We start from the raw sequence: 15,131 nt of genomic DNA, 5'->3' as shown, positions 1-15,131 counted from the left end.
AAGAGGTCACCACGTCATCATTTCATGGTGAAAGTCACTCAGGAATCAGCGGACGGGGTGATGAGTCTAGGGGAGTCTAGGGACCAGCAGCGGTCTGGAGGAATTCTGGGCACTTGAGGACAGAATCACGGCCCTGCCTCGTTCCCGTCGTTAACTCGGTAGTTCTGCTCCTTCCTCCTCCCCGGGAACAGGACAGGTGCCGCGCACTGCCTCCCTCCCTCCGTCCGGTGACTTGACTGCAGTGCTCTCCTCTAACTCTTTGGGAGGGAGGAAGTAGCTGCTGCGTGTCCCCTGACAGAATTCTCCTTTCTAAAACGCAATGCAAATTTGGGGGAGTCAAGTTCCTGGACGGAAAGGGGGAGACAGAGAGAGGGCAGGGAAGAGGGAGACGGACAGGGAGGGAGAGGGAAGGAGGCCGTGGGGACAGAGACCGAGGTGGGGAGGGGCGGGGGGGGGGGGAGAGGAGAGAGAGAGAGAGAGAAGTGGACCTCCACGGAACGGCCTGGAGGAACGGCCAGTTCGTCTGGGGCCCGGACAAAGGTGTCCATTCTGAAGGATGTGGGTCATTGTTCGGTACAGCCGGCCACGCCACGTTTCTGTCCAACTCTTCTCTGCTCCCCGCCGGCGGGACTGCTCTGGCTGTTGCCACAGGGACTCAGAAGGAGCCCAGGAGGGGACAGCACTGGGTTCCCGACTCCCTGAGGGCTAGGGCAGGGCAGCAGAACCCAAGCGGTGAGCACGCGCCCACAGAATCCCTTCCGGCCCCTGCAAGGTGTCCCAGGGCCGGGCGCGCTCTCAACACACGCGTGTTAAGGGGCAAGTGCTCTTCGGGGCAAGTCGCAAAGTGCCCTGTGAGTGTCTCCACTCGAGATTACACGAAACAGGCATTTCGAGTGACTTGGGAAAGATAGTATTACCTTATGCTTGATCGATGGCAAAGTATCCACCAATTTCTGCAGCTCTTTGTGATGTTTGCCTAGCTAAAGAAGCAGAAATGAGAAAATATTAAAAACAATAGATATCTGACTTTTGCCATGGTGACACGATATGAATGAAAATGAGCCACCTGGTGATTACATAAAAACAAACCAATCACACGACTTAAACTACACTTAGACTGGTAGTTTAGATCACTATAAATGTCACTGAATTCAATTAGACACAGAACATGTGAGCAGGCTGTTTGCTGACAGGGTCCTAGTGCCTGCGGGGGAACCGGGCTCCTGCTCCCTTTAAATATCAGTCCTTGTGTTGCAATTTGAATTAATGACAATTAAAAATTGTTCCACCAAGTAGCCACATTTCAAGAGCTCATTTGCCACATGTGGCTTGGGACCACTCTACTGGGCTGCATTTTTATACCATTTGAAATATATTCAGAGCAATCTTCTATTTAGCTGCCTTTTTTTTTATTTTCTTTCTTGTTTTCTTAAGTGAAGTCTCGCTGACACAATGATACATTAGTTTCAGGTGTACCACATAGTGATTCCACTAGCCAACATTGTTTCTTTTTAATCCCAATACACTTAGATGTTAAAATTACAATGTTGTATCTTTTCATCTTAGGATAAAACACGTCATTTAAAGTTGGTCGGACTTTCTTACCTTTAAAAATACTCCGATCACAGCCAAGCCATGTTCTTCCTGTGCTGCATCCTCAAAGTTTTCAAATCTGACTGCATTCCAATGCACCAAGTGCAGCTGAAACACCGTTAAAAGCTGGTTTGCCACATAACCAGCATAGGATTGCTCCAAAACAAATAGCCTTACTCAACACAATATTTTAACATGTTTCCTCACCCAAAGTAAAGCCGCTGAGAATAGCATACAGCAGTCTGGTGCGAAATGAGATAGAAATGAATAGGAAGAACCGCATGCAGGAGCAACTACTATTATTTGTTTTAGGGGCGCCTGGGTGGCTCAGCTGGTTAAGCATCTGCCTTCGGCTCAGGTCATGATCCCAGGGTCCTGGGATGGAGCCCCATGTTGGGCTCCCTGCTCAGTGGGGAGCCTGCTTCTCCTTCTGCCTCTGCCTTCTGCCTGCTTGTGCTCTTGTTCTCTCTCAAAATAAATAAATAGTTCTTTAAAAATACTACTTTTTAAAAAAAGATTTATTTATTTTGGGGGAGGGGCTGAGGGGGAGAGAGGCTTTCAAGCAGACTCCACACCTAGAGTAGAGCCTGATGCAGGGCTCGACCCCAGGACCCTGAGACCATGACCTGGGCTAAAATCAAGAGTCAGCCACTCCACTGACTGAGCCACCCAGGTGCCCTAATATTACCTGTGAATAGAGAGATTTATTTGGAGAAAAAGAAAAGAAATACAACAAGGTGAGTACATTTCAGTGAGGGAGCAATGAATGTCCATTCCCATACTGATTTGCATGAAATCATCATATCCAAAATCCATTTGCATCCTAAGGTGAGATTTTTATATTGAGAGAAATAGATTCTCTCCATGGGAATTAGACAGGAGTTGAAGTCAAATTTCTTTGAGGGATAATGACTTAAAATATGTTTCTTTTTAAGGTAGCATCTAAAGCTAAATTAGGGGAAAATCTCTAAGAAATTCTACTTCCTTATGCCTTCCCTAGACTTCCCTACAAATTCTTTTTTTTTTTTTTTTAAAGATTTTATTTATTTGACAGGCAGAGATCACAAGTAGGGGGAGAGGCAGGCAGAGAGAGAGGAGGAAGCAGCCTCCCTGCTGAGCAGAGAGCCAGATGTGGGGCTCGATCCCAGGACCCTGGGATCATGACCTGAGCCGAAGCCAGAGGCTTTAGCCCACTGAGCCACCCAGGCACCCTCCTACAAATTATTTCTTGTCCACTGTTCACAAAAGCATCTTCACCCAGCCTCCCAAGTAGATCCTCAAGGTCACATTTCGCTTGTTCCTCTCCTCTCCTAAAGCAGACCCTGCCTCCAAGTCCTGTTGCCTTTATTTCAGAAATGCTTGTTAAATCTCACTCTTTTCCTCTATTCCTAGCACCACAGCCTTCATCAGGGCTCCCACCAATTCTCACTTGGGCCAATTGAACCTGGAGGCCCTGTACTGTGGCCTGGGCTATAACTTCAGGCTATAATTGGAGCCTAGCTTCGAATTCCATTCCGGAAGGATTCTCTTTTAGAATCTTAAGGTTCATTTCTGCTCTATTATTTGGGATGAGATCACGTTTACACGTATAAACTGGGAGTAATCACATATGCTTGAGAGAGCGTGTTAGCATTTATAGGACCTCCCCCCCCCCCGATTCTTCCTGAGGCTGTCTTAGAAATACAGCACTGTCCCCCCCTCACAGTTGTCACTGCTCCCAAGCTGCTCAACATACCTCTGCTGGGTAACATTTGCTATCCACGGTGTGCTCGGAGCCCCAGGCATCGATGGCCCCCCAGTGAAAATGGAATTGCTTTAACCGGTAGTTGTGCTCCAGGGGTCCTCCCTCGATCACTGAAATGGCACATCCGACAATTCAGGGGACAGTTTTTCACACCATGGAAGAATGCAGGGGAAAGGCCAGAGCTGTGGATGGACCTTTTACATGAACTGTCATTAAGTGGAGCCCACTCAAAAATTAGACACAAGTGCATAGAAACTTGACTCCCACGCAGTCAATTCAGGTATAAGGGCGTGACCTGTGCTCTGAAAGACACTGAGATTTAACAACACTCCAAGCTACCTACAACTGTTAAAGGCCAATTTTTGACTTCTTTTTATATTCTATATTTACTGTGCCCACTTTTTTTTTTAATAGGAACATGAAATAAGTTTCAGGGTTTTATTGTCAAAGTCTTGTAAAACAATTTTAGAAACTGTACACTACCTTAGGTTTCACTGGCCAAACGTGAAGCTTGAAACTCCTGTGAGAAGTTTTCAGTTGCCTAACTATGTTGCATTTCACAAGGGATTACTATGTGCATTAGACTACTATTGCGGTAAAGGTAACACAAATGTTTTGGTTTTATACTTGAGGTCAAATAAAAAGTACATTATGAAGTAGATCTGTCATATTTTAAAAGATGTGATGGTCCATTTAGAATGTACTACCCCCTTTGTCCAACACTGAGATGAAAACAAATTAATAAAAGAGTGGAAAACTGAAAATCAGGAGAAGAGATCACTTTCTTTCACAGATGGACTCAGGAGAGGCAGATAGCTTTCTCTGACATAGAGGTAGGAAAAATGACTTCAGGGAAAAAATCCCCAAACGCCTTAATGAAAAAGTATACGACTCTACTTCAAAATGTGCTACTTACTCACCACCAACGAGAGTTTCATTTGTGATCTTGTTTCTGTAATTAAAGCCTCGTCAGCCATCAGAAAGAGTGCGTGCACAGATAATCTTTCAAAGTTAAACAAAAGCCACAAAAATTTAGGCACAAGGCTTAAAGGACTATCAATTTCAAATGTTCATTTTCAGATGTAACTGTAAGAAGGCTAATTTGTCAGGTCAGCAAACAAGACCACAAGTAGATTCATCATGCTGGAGGATTTTAATGACAATTAGGATATTCCTGCCAAAATTAACATGCAATCAGTGCATTCCCTGTATGGCTCTTTTATTGCAATGAATCAAATTCTAGAAATACTATAAGTGCACGTACTTAATAAAGGAGAGCACACAACAGAAACAGTCCATGCCACTTTTCACATGCATGCCACTTTTCACGTTTGTTATGAAGCAGCAGCAGAAGAGTCCGGCTGCTTGGTTACCCAATCAGATCTCACCATGCCAAGAACTGGTCACTCCTGTATGGCTTTCCACAAGTTTTGGGCCGTAAATAACTAATGTCAATATCAGGAGCTATGGAACCATCTGTAACCTGGAGCTGTACCCATGTGGGTTTGAGAAGAACAAATAGAGCATTAAGCAGTCACACGAAGGCACCGCACTGCTGTGTGTATGCGGGAGGCTCCCCATGGAGGCCACGTGCAGCCACTCACCTCCATGTCTTCTTCAGGATGCTCATCTCCATTGACTTTGATTCTCTTAGTGAGTCACCAGTTCCCTTTCCCACACAACAGTCTTTTATTTTAGGGGAGCTTGGTTCTCTTGGTTTCTCCTCTTGTTTCTCTTTCTCACTGACCTCCCCTTACTCCTCTTCATTGTAATCCTGTGTAACTTTCACATCTATGTCACTCTCTGATTGTCTTTCCCGATGATCCATTTCCCTATCTTTCCTTTTCTTCTGGCTTGTTGATTATTCTCTTTCATCTCTGCTTTTTTCTTTGCTTTTATCTTTCTTCTCCTTTTCATGTCTCCTAGGGGATGGTGAGCAAGACAATTTTCTCTTTTTAGGAGATCTTGTGCCACTCCTACTTCATCCTTGGCCCTCTCTGCTTGTGCTTCTGGAATGTCTGTCTGTGCTATATAACTTTTTGGTGGTATTTTGGAACGTTCCTTTTCTTTATCTTCTTTCTTTTTGGCCCTGGTTTTTGATGTGCTCCTTGGCCTTCTACCTCTCTCTCTCTCTGGAATGAAATCTTCTCTGTCTTGGAATTTTGGATCACTGCCTACTCCTTGACCTAGAATGTGATCTTCTTCTAGAACTGCTTCTTGATTGCCTCTGCCTAGAAGATATGGGAGCCCTCCTCTTCTTAGAATATGATCTTGACCTTGAGTTACCCATGACTGCTTTTTAAATGTGCAATAAAATGCAAATTTCTCTTAGCATATTTATCCAATCCAGTTTCATAAAATGGAAATGTGGGGACAAAAGATGCTCTCTTTCTTTTTTTATGCACTGATATTTTTTTTTTCTTAAGTAAACTACACTCATCGTGGGGCTTGAACTCACAACCCTGAGATCAAGAGTCACTTGTTCTGCTGACTGAGCCAGCCAGGTGCCCCTATTTTTCAATTTTGGAAGAAAAATATTCAGATAAAACGAGATTTTAAAATCACCCTTCCTCAGACTTTGGGTTGTGCTGGTATTTTTTCCCCTTGAATTTGCTAACACATATTAATTAGTTCCTCTTTTCCTCCATTTAATCCAACCCTGGTGATGTCTGTCCATGGTTAAACCAAGACAACAGCACAAAACCCACCCATCTCATCTCACTTAGCGATCTTGAGCATTTCTTGCATCACTAGTTGAATTTTATGTATGACTACAGCAACCCCAAGGACCAAACACACTGGATATGTCATGCAGTGGTTGGCTATGTATCTTACTGCCTTTTGAAAATATTTCACATAATTTCTTCTTTAAAAAGTTTTTGAAAGAGGTGAGCAAAGACACCAATGAGAACTTTTCTTTGAGGGACAGGGGAGATGCAGAGAATCATACCACCTGATTCACTAAACGACTAGGAAGATGGTACTAGAGCATACTGAAATAAAAGTAAAATCATCTTCCAAAAACTCGTTTTTCTAGGGGCACCTGGGTGGCTCAGTGGGTTAAAGCCTCTGCCTTCGGCTCAGGTCATGGTCTCAGGGTCCTGGGATCGAGCCCCGCATCGGGCTCTCTGCTCAGCAGGGAGCCTGCTTCCCTTCCTCTCTCTGCCTGCCTCTCTGCCTACTTGTGATCTATCTGTCAAATAAATAAAATCTTTAAAACAAACAAACAAACAAACAAACAAACTCGTTTTTCTATGCCAGCTCCATACTGTGAGCTTGATTTTGGCAGATATTCAATGTAATCTGTTCAATGAAACTGAAGTTCTCGTCCCAAGTGAAGTGAGCAAGGGGAGAGGGGAAGGCCTTCTCTCCTATCCGCAGAAAAACACTGGCCACATACTCTGGACACTGACTGTGTCTCTCCTCCCAAGATAATGAGCAAGGCAGAGAGGAGATGTTAGCAATGGGTGGCTGTAGGGGGAAGGGGGCAGAGCTGGTCTTCAGGTGTGTTTTGATTCCCCCACACAATACGAAATACATTTTAAAGTTCACTGCCAACGTTGAAAGCTATACAGTTTCATATAAAAATCCACATTTGCCATTAGACAAAGAGATGCCCCGCCCATGCTGGGCACACGCTCCCGCCAGGCAACAATAGGTTGGGTGGGAGGAAGAGCCACTGACTTTAGAAGGTCCTGCCAGTTCTTCACAGTTGCCACTGCTGCGGATCCTTCCAGACTCTCCCAGCCTGGCTCACGCTCATCACCTCTGTGGCACTGCAGGTACCTCTACATTTGTGATCTCTGGGAGGGAAGTCAGATTCCCAGGCATCTGACTCGGGCACTTCTAGCTAGAAAAATCATTAAGTCTCTACATATGGGGGTGCCTGGGTGGCTCAGTCGGTTAAACGTCTGCCTTTGCCTTAGGTCATGATCCTGGGGTGCTGGGATTGAGCCCCATGTCGGGGGCTACTCAACATCAGCTGGAAGCCTGCTTTTCCCTGTTCAGCAGGAAGCCTGCTTTTCCCTCTCCCTCTGCCTCTCCCCCAACTTGTGAACATGTGTGCACCTGCCCGCTCTCTCTCTCTGTAATAAATAAGTAAAATCTTTTTTTTTTTTAAAGTCTCTACATGTGCTGAGTACTGTACCTTTATAACCTGTACACAGGAAGAAGTGAGAGGGAGATACTCTCCTGTATGATGTGGCTAAGAGCATGCACTTTATAGGAAAAGGACCTCAGTTTGCATTTATGGGCTTTGTGTCATTAGCCATGTGGCCTGGGAGTTTCTAAGACGACTCCCAATGACCGCTATCTCCTGCTATTCACACCCTTGTGTGATCTCCTCCCCTTAGTATGAGCTAGACCTTGTGACTTGCTTCTAAGGGCGAAAGTGATAAGGATGTCACTTTTGAGATTCGGTTACAAAAAGGTGCGGGTTGCCACCTCGCTTGCCCTCTCTGACTCTTACTTGTTCGCTCTGACGAAGCCGGCTGCCATGCTGAGACACCCACTTGGCAAGGAAAAGGGACTGGCCTCTGGCCAACAGCCAGCAAAGAACTGAGGCCCTGAGAGAAACTGAATCCTGCCAATGGCCACTTGAGTGAATTTGGAAAAGGATCCTCTGCCAGACGAGTCTTGAGATGAAACGCCAACACAGCCGACACCTCAATCACGGTCGAGCGCAAGACCCAGAGCGAGAGTTCCCAGGTACGCTGCACCCGATTCTCCATCCCTGCAAACAGTCCACAGAACTTTCCGGGTCTTGGCTCCTGCCCACCTCAGGATGTGCGTGTTTTCTTCCTTCTTGCACTATACATGCTAATACAAGCATTGCTCCGCCTCAAACCTCCACCTCATCGTGAACCGCCCAGGTGTCACCCCTGCCCAGAAGCCTTCTCCCACCAAAGCCCATGTGAACACTTCCCTCACGGCACTTAGCACTCTGTGTTAGCATCTCTTCAAGGCTCTGTGCCCCCACACGCTGTAAACTTCTTAAAGGCACCGACCATCCCTTCTTCCTTTCTCTTCTGAGCACAGTGGCACAGTGCCTGGCACTTAGAAGATCCTCAATGAAACCAGGAACTAAAGAAAGAGACTACAAAGTGTCGGTTGGGTTTGTTGATTGAAACACCACACGGTATCCTCAGCAAGAGGGAGGAAAAGGGTGGGCTGGGGGCGGCAGAAGTGTGGATGAGAGCTAGGCAAGTACAGTCAGCAAGAAACAGGCGGAGGAGGAAGAGGGAAGAGAGGAAATTAGGGCGCGGAGTAGTCATAGTAGTCATAAGACACAGCCAGCAAAGATGTACTTATTTATTTGAGGTTGCTGACATTTTGTTATTTCAGTTTTCTAAGGTGAGAAACAAGTGAACTTATAAAAAATTAGGTAACAAATATAAAACACCCAGCCTAGTGCTGGGTCTGTGGTGAGCAAGCTATGCAATGTTCACTCCCTTCCTTTGCTTTTAACACGGAGGTGAAGGAGCTAGCAGAGGACGGGATGATGAAGGGAAGGGAAAGGCGATACACAGGACCCAAACAAATCACACAAAAATGCAAGGAAATGGCCACATAACTGGGGGTGATGGAAATGTTCTAAAATTGGACTATCCTAATAGTCCACCACCCTGTGAATGTGCTAAACATCATTACATTGTTTTCTCTGAAAAATGAAATGCAGGATCAAACTTCGTAAGGAGAAGTTCAAATGTCTGTGGAAGCAAGAAATTCTTCCTGGGTTTACTGGTGATGCCCCAAAATAGTGTAAAGGGATGTAAGATGGGGCAGGAAGCACCCTGAGGAGAACAATAGGACTCATCTCTTCCTCTCATTGAGGCCCGGTGACATAGCCGATGAGAATACTTTCAGAAGAGGTGAAATTAGAGATCATTCATGGGCTCAAGCATAATTCAGTGACCTTTCCCACAATATTTTATATCCTTCACACGCCCTCATTAAAATCATTGACTGTGTTCTATTCAGGGGAGACAAACAATAAAACAATACCCAGCAAAGGGCGGTGGTATGAGATGCTCACATACCTTCTTTTCTAATCCTTCTAATTTCTGTAGGGTCGGTGGTGATGTCCCTCTTTCATTCCTGATTTTACTAATTTGAATCTTCTCTTATTTGTTTTCTTGGTGCACCTATCTAAGAGTTTATCAGCTTTGTTGCTCTTTCTGGAGAACCAACTTTTGACGTCATTGAATTCTGCTCTGTCCTTCATTATGCCCTTCTTTGTGTTTGCTTTGTTTACTTTGCTCTTCTTCTAGCTCCTTAAGGTGGAAAGCTAGGTTACTGATTTGAGCAATTTCTTCTTCTCCAGGATGGGCATTTTCACGTCTATTTTCCCTCTAAGCACTGCTTTTTCTGGATCCCATAAAGTTTGATATGTTTTCTTTTTCTCACAGACCTTCCCCAAACCCCTTCCTTGCACACCTTATCCTGAATTCTTCGTAAAGCACACTGCAGCAGCAGTGCCTAGTTTTTTGTTTTTCGGTTTTTTAAAATTTACAGACACTGATATTTATTAGCTCCTTTCCTTTCTAGAATTAGAATTGGTTCTTTCCTGTCTTCATTTCTATGAAGTCTTTGCTCTCTTTTACTTTTTGTGTTTTGTGTTCCTTCACTCTTTCTTCCTCTTTGAATGCTATGAATTATTTTGCAAAAGCATGGAGAAATAGCAATGGAGAATGAGCAGGAAATAGGAGGCAGCCACTGAAATGTGGAAAAAGAAAGACAGAAAGTTAGGTACTTATCGAAGATTAATGGTATCTTAAAGAAAATGATTATTAAAGCAAAACAAAAAGAGGTTACCTATTCTGGTCCCTCCTAACAAAACAAATGGAAAATTAGTAACCTCTCTACAGTTTTTCTAGTATGTTTTATAAAAACAGTGTGATACTCTGACACACCTAGGGAGGGTAGCGTCAAGGAATGATTTAGTTGTCTTGGGAGATCTCTAATGAGCTATTATGAGGAAAATGCAGGTCATTTGTTTTCCATCTGAGACATCCAAGCAAACAGGTGGATAAGAATTCTTGAATGTATTAAAAAAAATAAAACAGAAGGCTATCTGCCTGGAACCATCTGGAGATTAACTCACTTGGTTAAGAAACCGACTGAACAACTTCCCACAATGTCCAACTCAGTGAAGAAATCATAGATTGGAAATACACAGTCTCTGGACCCACAAGGTCATTAAAAGGCTAACCAACATTCAGGATCTTCAGAAGAAAAGAAAGAAGGTTGACAGGGACCTAGACAGGATTGAGACTTGAGAGGATCGCTACACATCCAGAGTGCACAAAGAAGAGGTGTTATTTACAGACTGGGTCTCCCCACTAGTCTAGCTGGCAGGAGTAATGGTAGAACTTGACAGAGACAAGTAAAGCTCATCATCGTACAAGACAGTCATCTGGAACATAGGAATGTAGGTTGCTACTTTGAAGATTTCTGGAATCATTGTATACAATGTAATATTATAGGCTTCCAATTGAGATGACGGTACACTACAGGGTTTTGGAAAAAATAAGGAAAGATACTAAAGAATCTGGGCTGAAAAGGAGTAATTACTTTCTTCTTGGTTTGTGAAATAGAAGTAAGATGGTCAAGGTTGGGGGCCATGTCATAACCTGGGGAAAAAGAAGAAAATGGGGAACATAGAGACACCTAAGTTCTTAAAGATGGACCTGAACACTTCCTGGATCACGGCAGAGAAGCAGGTCAAAGGTAAGAGAACTAGAGAGAGAGAATTCCCAGGGGAGGAGCAGTTAGTTTGCAGCTGGGCCGGAGGGCCCTGTCTAAGTATCAGAGCATCACTAGGAGAATGCAAAGAGAACCAAGATACGGTTGAGAAACCTAGAGCCAGGGTAGATACAGAAGGGAACACTTCTATTTATGCTTTAGGTCACACTTTTTACTTCATTCATTCACACTTTCACGAGCCCATCTCCTCATATTCATCGGAGAAAACTAATTGCCAAAAGGCTTTCTCAGTCTTGGCTCTATTGATACTTGAGGCTGGATAAGTCTTTCCGATTGCTGTTCCATGTACTGTATGTAGTTCTTCCTCACCAGTTTTTCTCCTCTTGACCCACAAGATGTCAGTCACACCGCCCTTCCCCCACTCTGCGAGTGTGACAACTGAAAATGCCTACACTTGTTGCCAAGTGTCCCAAGACCCTAGGGAGTGAGAGGGGGCAAAACTGCCCCTGGTTGGTAGCCACTTTTTAAAGACACACAATTTCAACTATTAATTATTTCATACTAAGATTACTTGATACCATCAAATTTGGTTGGAAAAAAGAAGAAATGGAGAAAAGAAACCTACATAGAATTAATCACATTCTGTGTTCAACAGACACTAAAGGTTTCAGGTCAACTTTGAAATCATTCAAATTAGTTTATATCTGGGTAGACTGAAAACCAGAGAGGATTCAAAAGCAATATAACATCTGGATCTGAAAATCTCTTTTAAATTGTGTTTCTGTTAAACTAGGTAACATTGTTTAATCAACAAAATTAACATGACTTTCCATTTTTCTATGTAGAAATGGTTGTTAAGACTATAGCCTCATACACACATGAATATTCTTTTTGTCCCATTTCAAAGGGATTACAGTCTGCTCAGTTAAATCTAAATTGTAATACTACTTAATGTAAAAGAGTCTTGTGAAGTCACCAAGCAGAGAAAATTAGTACATGTTCAAAGCACACAAAATAAACTTCAGGCAAAGCTTTTATTTCAAAACCTATCTCCTTTCTATACAGAGAAATATACACACTTATTAATAAATACTATCTATACTAGAGAAGAAAATGTTCAGAAAAACTAGACGGGATTTTTTTTCTTATGTTCAAAAAGTTCAGTGCAGTGAGTCCCACGCCACTGCCCAAAGAGGGGGCAGCGTGGTGTGGCCTGTGCTACACCAGGCTGTCCCTTTAATGCCCCAGGTCGGGCTCTCACCTGACTTATCTGTAGAATCTTCAAATTCCACCAGGAAAGAGTACCCGTTATTCCAGACATGGAGGCAGGTGGTCGGGTCGTAAGAGATGGTGAGCGGTTTTAAGCCAGGATCATAGACGCTGTCCCTCCAGCGGATGTTGATGGGCGACTGGCGCTCGCCCCCCGGGACCAGGTCCACGGTCTCCCACAGCGGGTGCACTAGGAGAAAGCACAGCGGGGCCATCGTGAGGACGTGCGCTCTCTGGGATCACACACCGGGCTAGTTGAGGGCTGCGGTGTGCGAGGGGACGCAATCCAAGTCTCAGGGAGGAGCCACTCAGGGCTCAGGGGCCACACGGAAGCGGGGGACAGAGGCCGCTCAGAGAGCGCCTGGCACGGGAGCCGCCAGCCTGCTGCTCTGCCAGCCAGGAGCGCTCAGTCCATCCTCTCGTCTCACCCGAACCAAGCGCTGCCCGGGCTCCTGAGGACAGGAAGACGCGGGCAGACCAGCACCACGCGGAAGGAGGCTGTTCTCCAATGCGTTTCTTTTCCGTATTGATCATTTTCTGAGCCCCGACCACCGACCAGGTTCACATACAAATACAAATTAATGGAACTTTCTTTCCAACAAAGGCCAGAGGGAGAGAGGAGGGAGAAGATTTGGAAAGCAAATGTCCACCCTAGTGATGAGGGAACAGAAGGCCAGCTAAGGACAAAGCACAGGGGACACCCTGCAACCCCCGCATCCTGCTCCTGGGTGGGACACGTGGGCCATTCTTCCAGGAAGCTCCCAACTGTCTTGATGTTAATGCCTTGCTACAGGGAAAAACAACCTGAACTTGACAATGCCAAGGCCTCCAGTATCCTGTGAGCCTTTAGCATATGAAAGTTCTTTGGAAAACCTCCCTTTCCCTTTCCTCCCTCAACTCCCAAGTATATAACCAGCCACCCCTCACAACCCTGGGGCAGCAGCTCCTCCTGTCCACGGGTCCTGTCTCAGTACTTTTAATAAAACCACCCTTTTGCACCAAAGACGTTCAAGAACTCTTTCTTGGTTGTCAGCTCCGGACCTAACCCCACCAACCTCACCTGTATTCCAAAACCACATCAAAACATACTTCATAGAAGTTTTTTTTTTTTTTTTTAAATAGAAACCTAAGTTCTTAATTGCTTGTCTAGTAGAAATAAAGGTGTGTGGCCATGAGTCAATTATTTAGCTCATAGTTTTGAAGATTTCTGGATTATTTACACAATGCAACATTACAGGCTTCCAACTGAGGTGAGGGGAACACTCTAGGGTTTTGGAAAAAAATGAAGGAAGGTACCGATGAATTTGGGGAGGAAAAGGAGTCACTACTTCCTAGTTGGAGATAGGCTAACCTTACGAATAACACTCCCAGTCATTTCACCAGTAACAAAAAATGGGGCTTTGGCGGGGAAGGGGAAAAGCAGAGAATTAGAATCTGGGACAAGCAAGCTATAGCAAAACCACAGACAAGTGCAGAGAACGAAGGAGAGGAATGCTCCTTTACAGAGGAAAGGAGGAAGCCCAGAAGGCTTTTAGAAACACAAAGTCCACAGAGTAACCTGGGAGCTGGAACTATAGTGGCTTCTCACTGCCCAGGTTGTAACTGTGTCTCACTGGCCGGGCTCTGGCTGGGGCAGAAGGGAAGTTTTCCCTCCTCGTGCTGAAATAGTAAAGGGGCAGCGGAAGGAGTATCCACGTGCAAAATCGATTTCTTCCTGTTGAGTTTGCAACTGACGAGGAGCGCTCCCACTCCATTCCAGATTTAGGTGTGCGTGCACAATCTGCCCCACACAGACGCCGCCCACCACCAACACGGATTTCCCACCAAGAATCAAGCACCGGGTGTTCCTGGTAAGTCTCTGAGAAATCGCGGTGGACTTCCTGTAACACTGACAGCTGCTGAGACATCACGCAAGATGGACGGAACGGCATGCATGACTCAGGGTGCTCCAGTCTGCTGCCCCTTAGAAGTACCCAGATGGGTAGAACCAGAGCAACGGGGAAAGTCAAAGATTTATGAATTGAGATAAATCATTACCAATGTCCTTCTGGGCCTCACCCCACCACAAAGAGTCTAAGGATTCATAAGTGATGAGGCAGCTGTGACTCAGTCGATCTCCCATGTGTCTGGTGGGGTCCCTGACACTCCACTGTCCTTCTTCTTTTTTTTTTTTAAGATTTATTTATTTAATTGAGAGAGAGAGAACACAAGTGGGTGTGAGGGGCAGAGGGAGAGGGACAAGCAGGCTCCTGGCAGAGCAGGGAGCCCGATGGATGTGGGACTCGATCCCAGGACCCCGAGATCATCACCTGGGCCAAAGGTAGACGCTTAACTGACTGAGCCACCAAGGAGCCCTGAGCCTCCACTTTTCATTAAAAAAAATTTAAAAACAGAAACTTACCACTGGTTTACTCCTACGGAGAAGGCGTCTCCTTGAGGTAGCTACCCCAAATCCAAGAAACTGGAAATTCAAGATCTTAGCCTTGTCATTTCCGGAAATAGTGCCCAGATAGAATAGACAAAGCTCTTCAGAAAGTTGCCACAATTGTGATTCTCAATAGAGGGAACAATTCTGCTCCTAGGGGACCTTTAGGAACATCTGGAGACATTTTTTTGGTTGTCACAACTGGAATTGGGTGCTACTGACACCTAGAGGGTAGAAGCCAAGGATGCAGCTAAACAATTCACAGGACCTGGGTGGCTCAGTGGGTTGAAGCCTCTGCCTTCGGCTCAGGTCACGATCCCAGGGTCCTGGGATCGAGCCCCGCATCGGGCTCTCTGCTCAGCAGGGAGTCTGCTTCTCCCCCTCTCTCTGCCTGCT

The 15,131-nt window shown here is 45.2% G+C and overlaps 1 protein-coding gene and 1 pseudogene across 2 annotated transcripts in view; both read right to left on the bottom strand.

Moving 5' to 3' along the window:
• Positions 1–15,131, bottom strand: part of CA5B (carbonic anhydrase 5B) — a 103,073-nt gene that overhangs the window by 7,905 nt on the left and 80,037 nt on the right. For both annotated transcript variants that reach the window (XM_045089319.1, XM_045089318.1), the window contains 4 exons: positions 12,303–12,500; positions 3,329–3,447; positions 1,606–1,701; positions 918–980 (listed from right to left, as the gene is read on the bottom strand). In XM_045089319.1, coding sequence (XP_044945254.1) covers positions 918–980; positions 1,606–1,701; positions 3,329–3,447; positions 12,303–12,500 — 476 coding nt within the window. The remainder of the gene's footprint in view (positions 1–917; positions 981–1,605; positions 1,702–3,328; positions 3,448–12,302; positions 12,501–15,131) is intronic.
• LOC106006493 lies at positions 3,454–6,403 on the bottom strand (annotated as a pseudogene).

The sequence above is a fragment of the Mustela putorius genome, unplaced genomic scaffold (assembly GCF_011764305.1).
Source record: "Mustela putorius furo isolate JIRA1106 unplaced genomic scaffold, ASM1176430v1.1 tig00003836_pilon_pilon_pilon, whole genome shotgun sequence".
NCBI lineage: Eukaryota > Metazoa > Chordata > Mammalia > Carnivora > Mustelidae > Mustela > Mustela putorius.
Note: the sequence above shows the minus strand (reverse complement) of the source record. Positions and strands in the feature narration are given on the sequence as shown.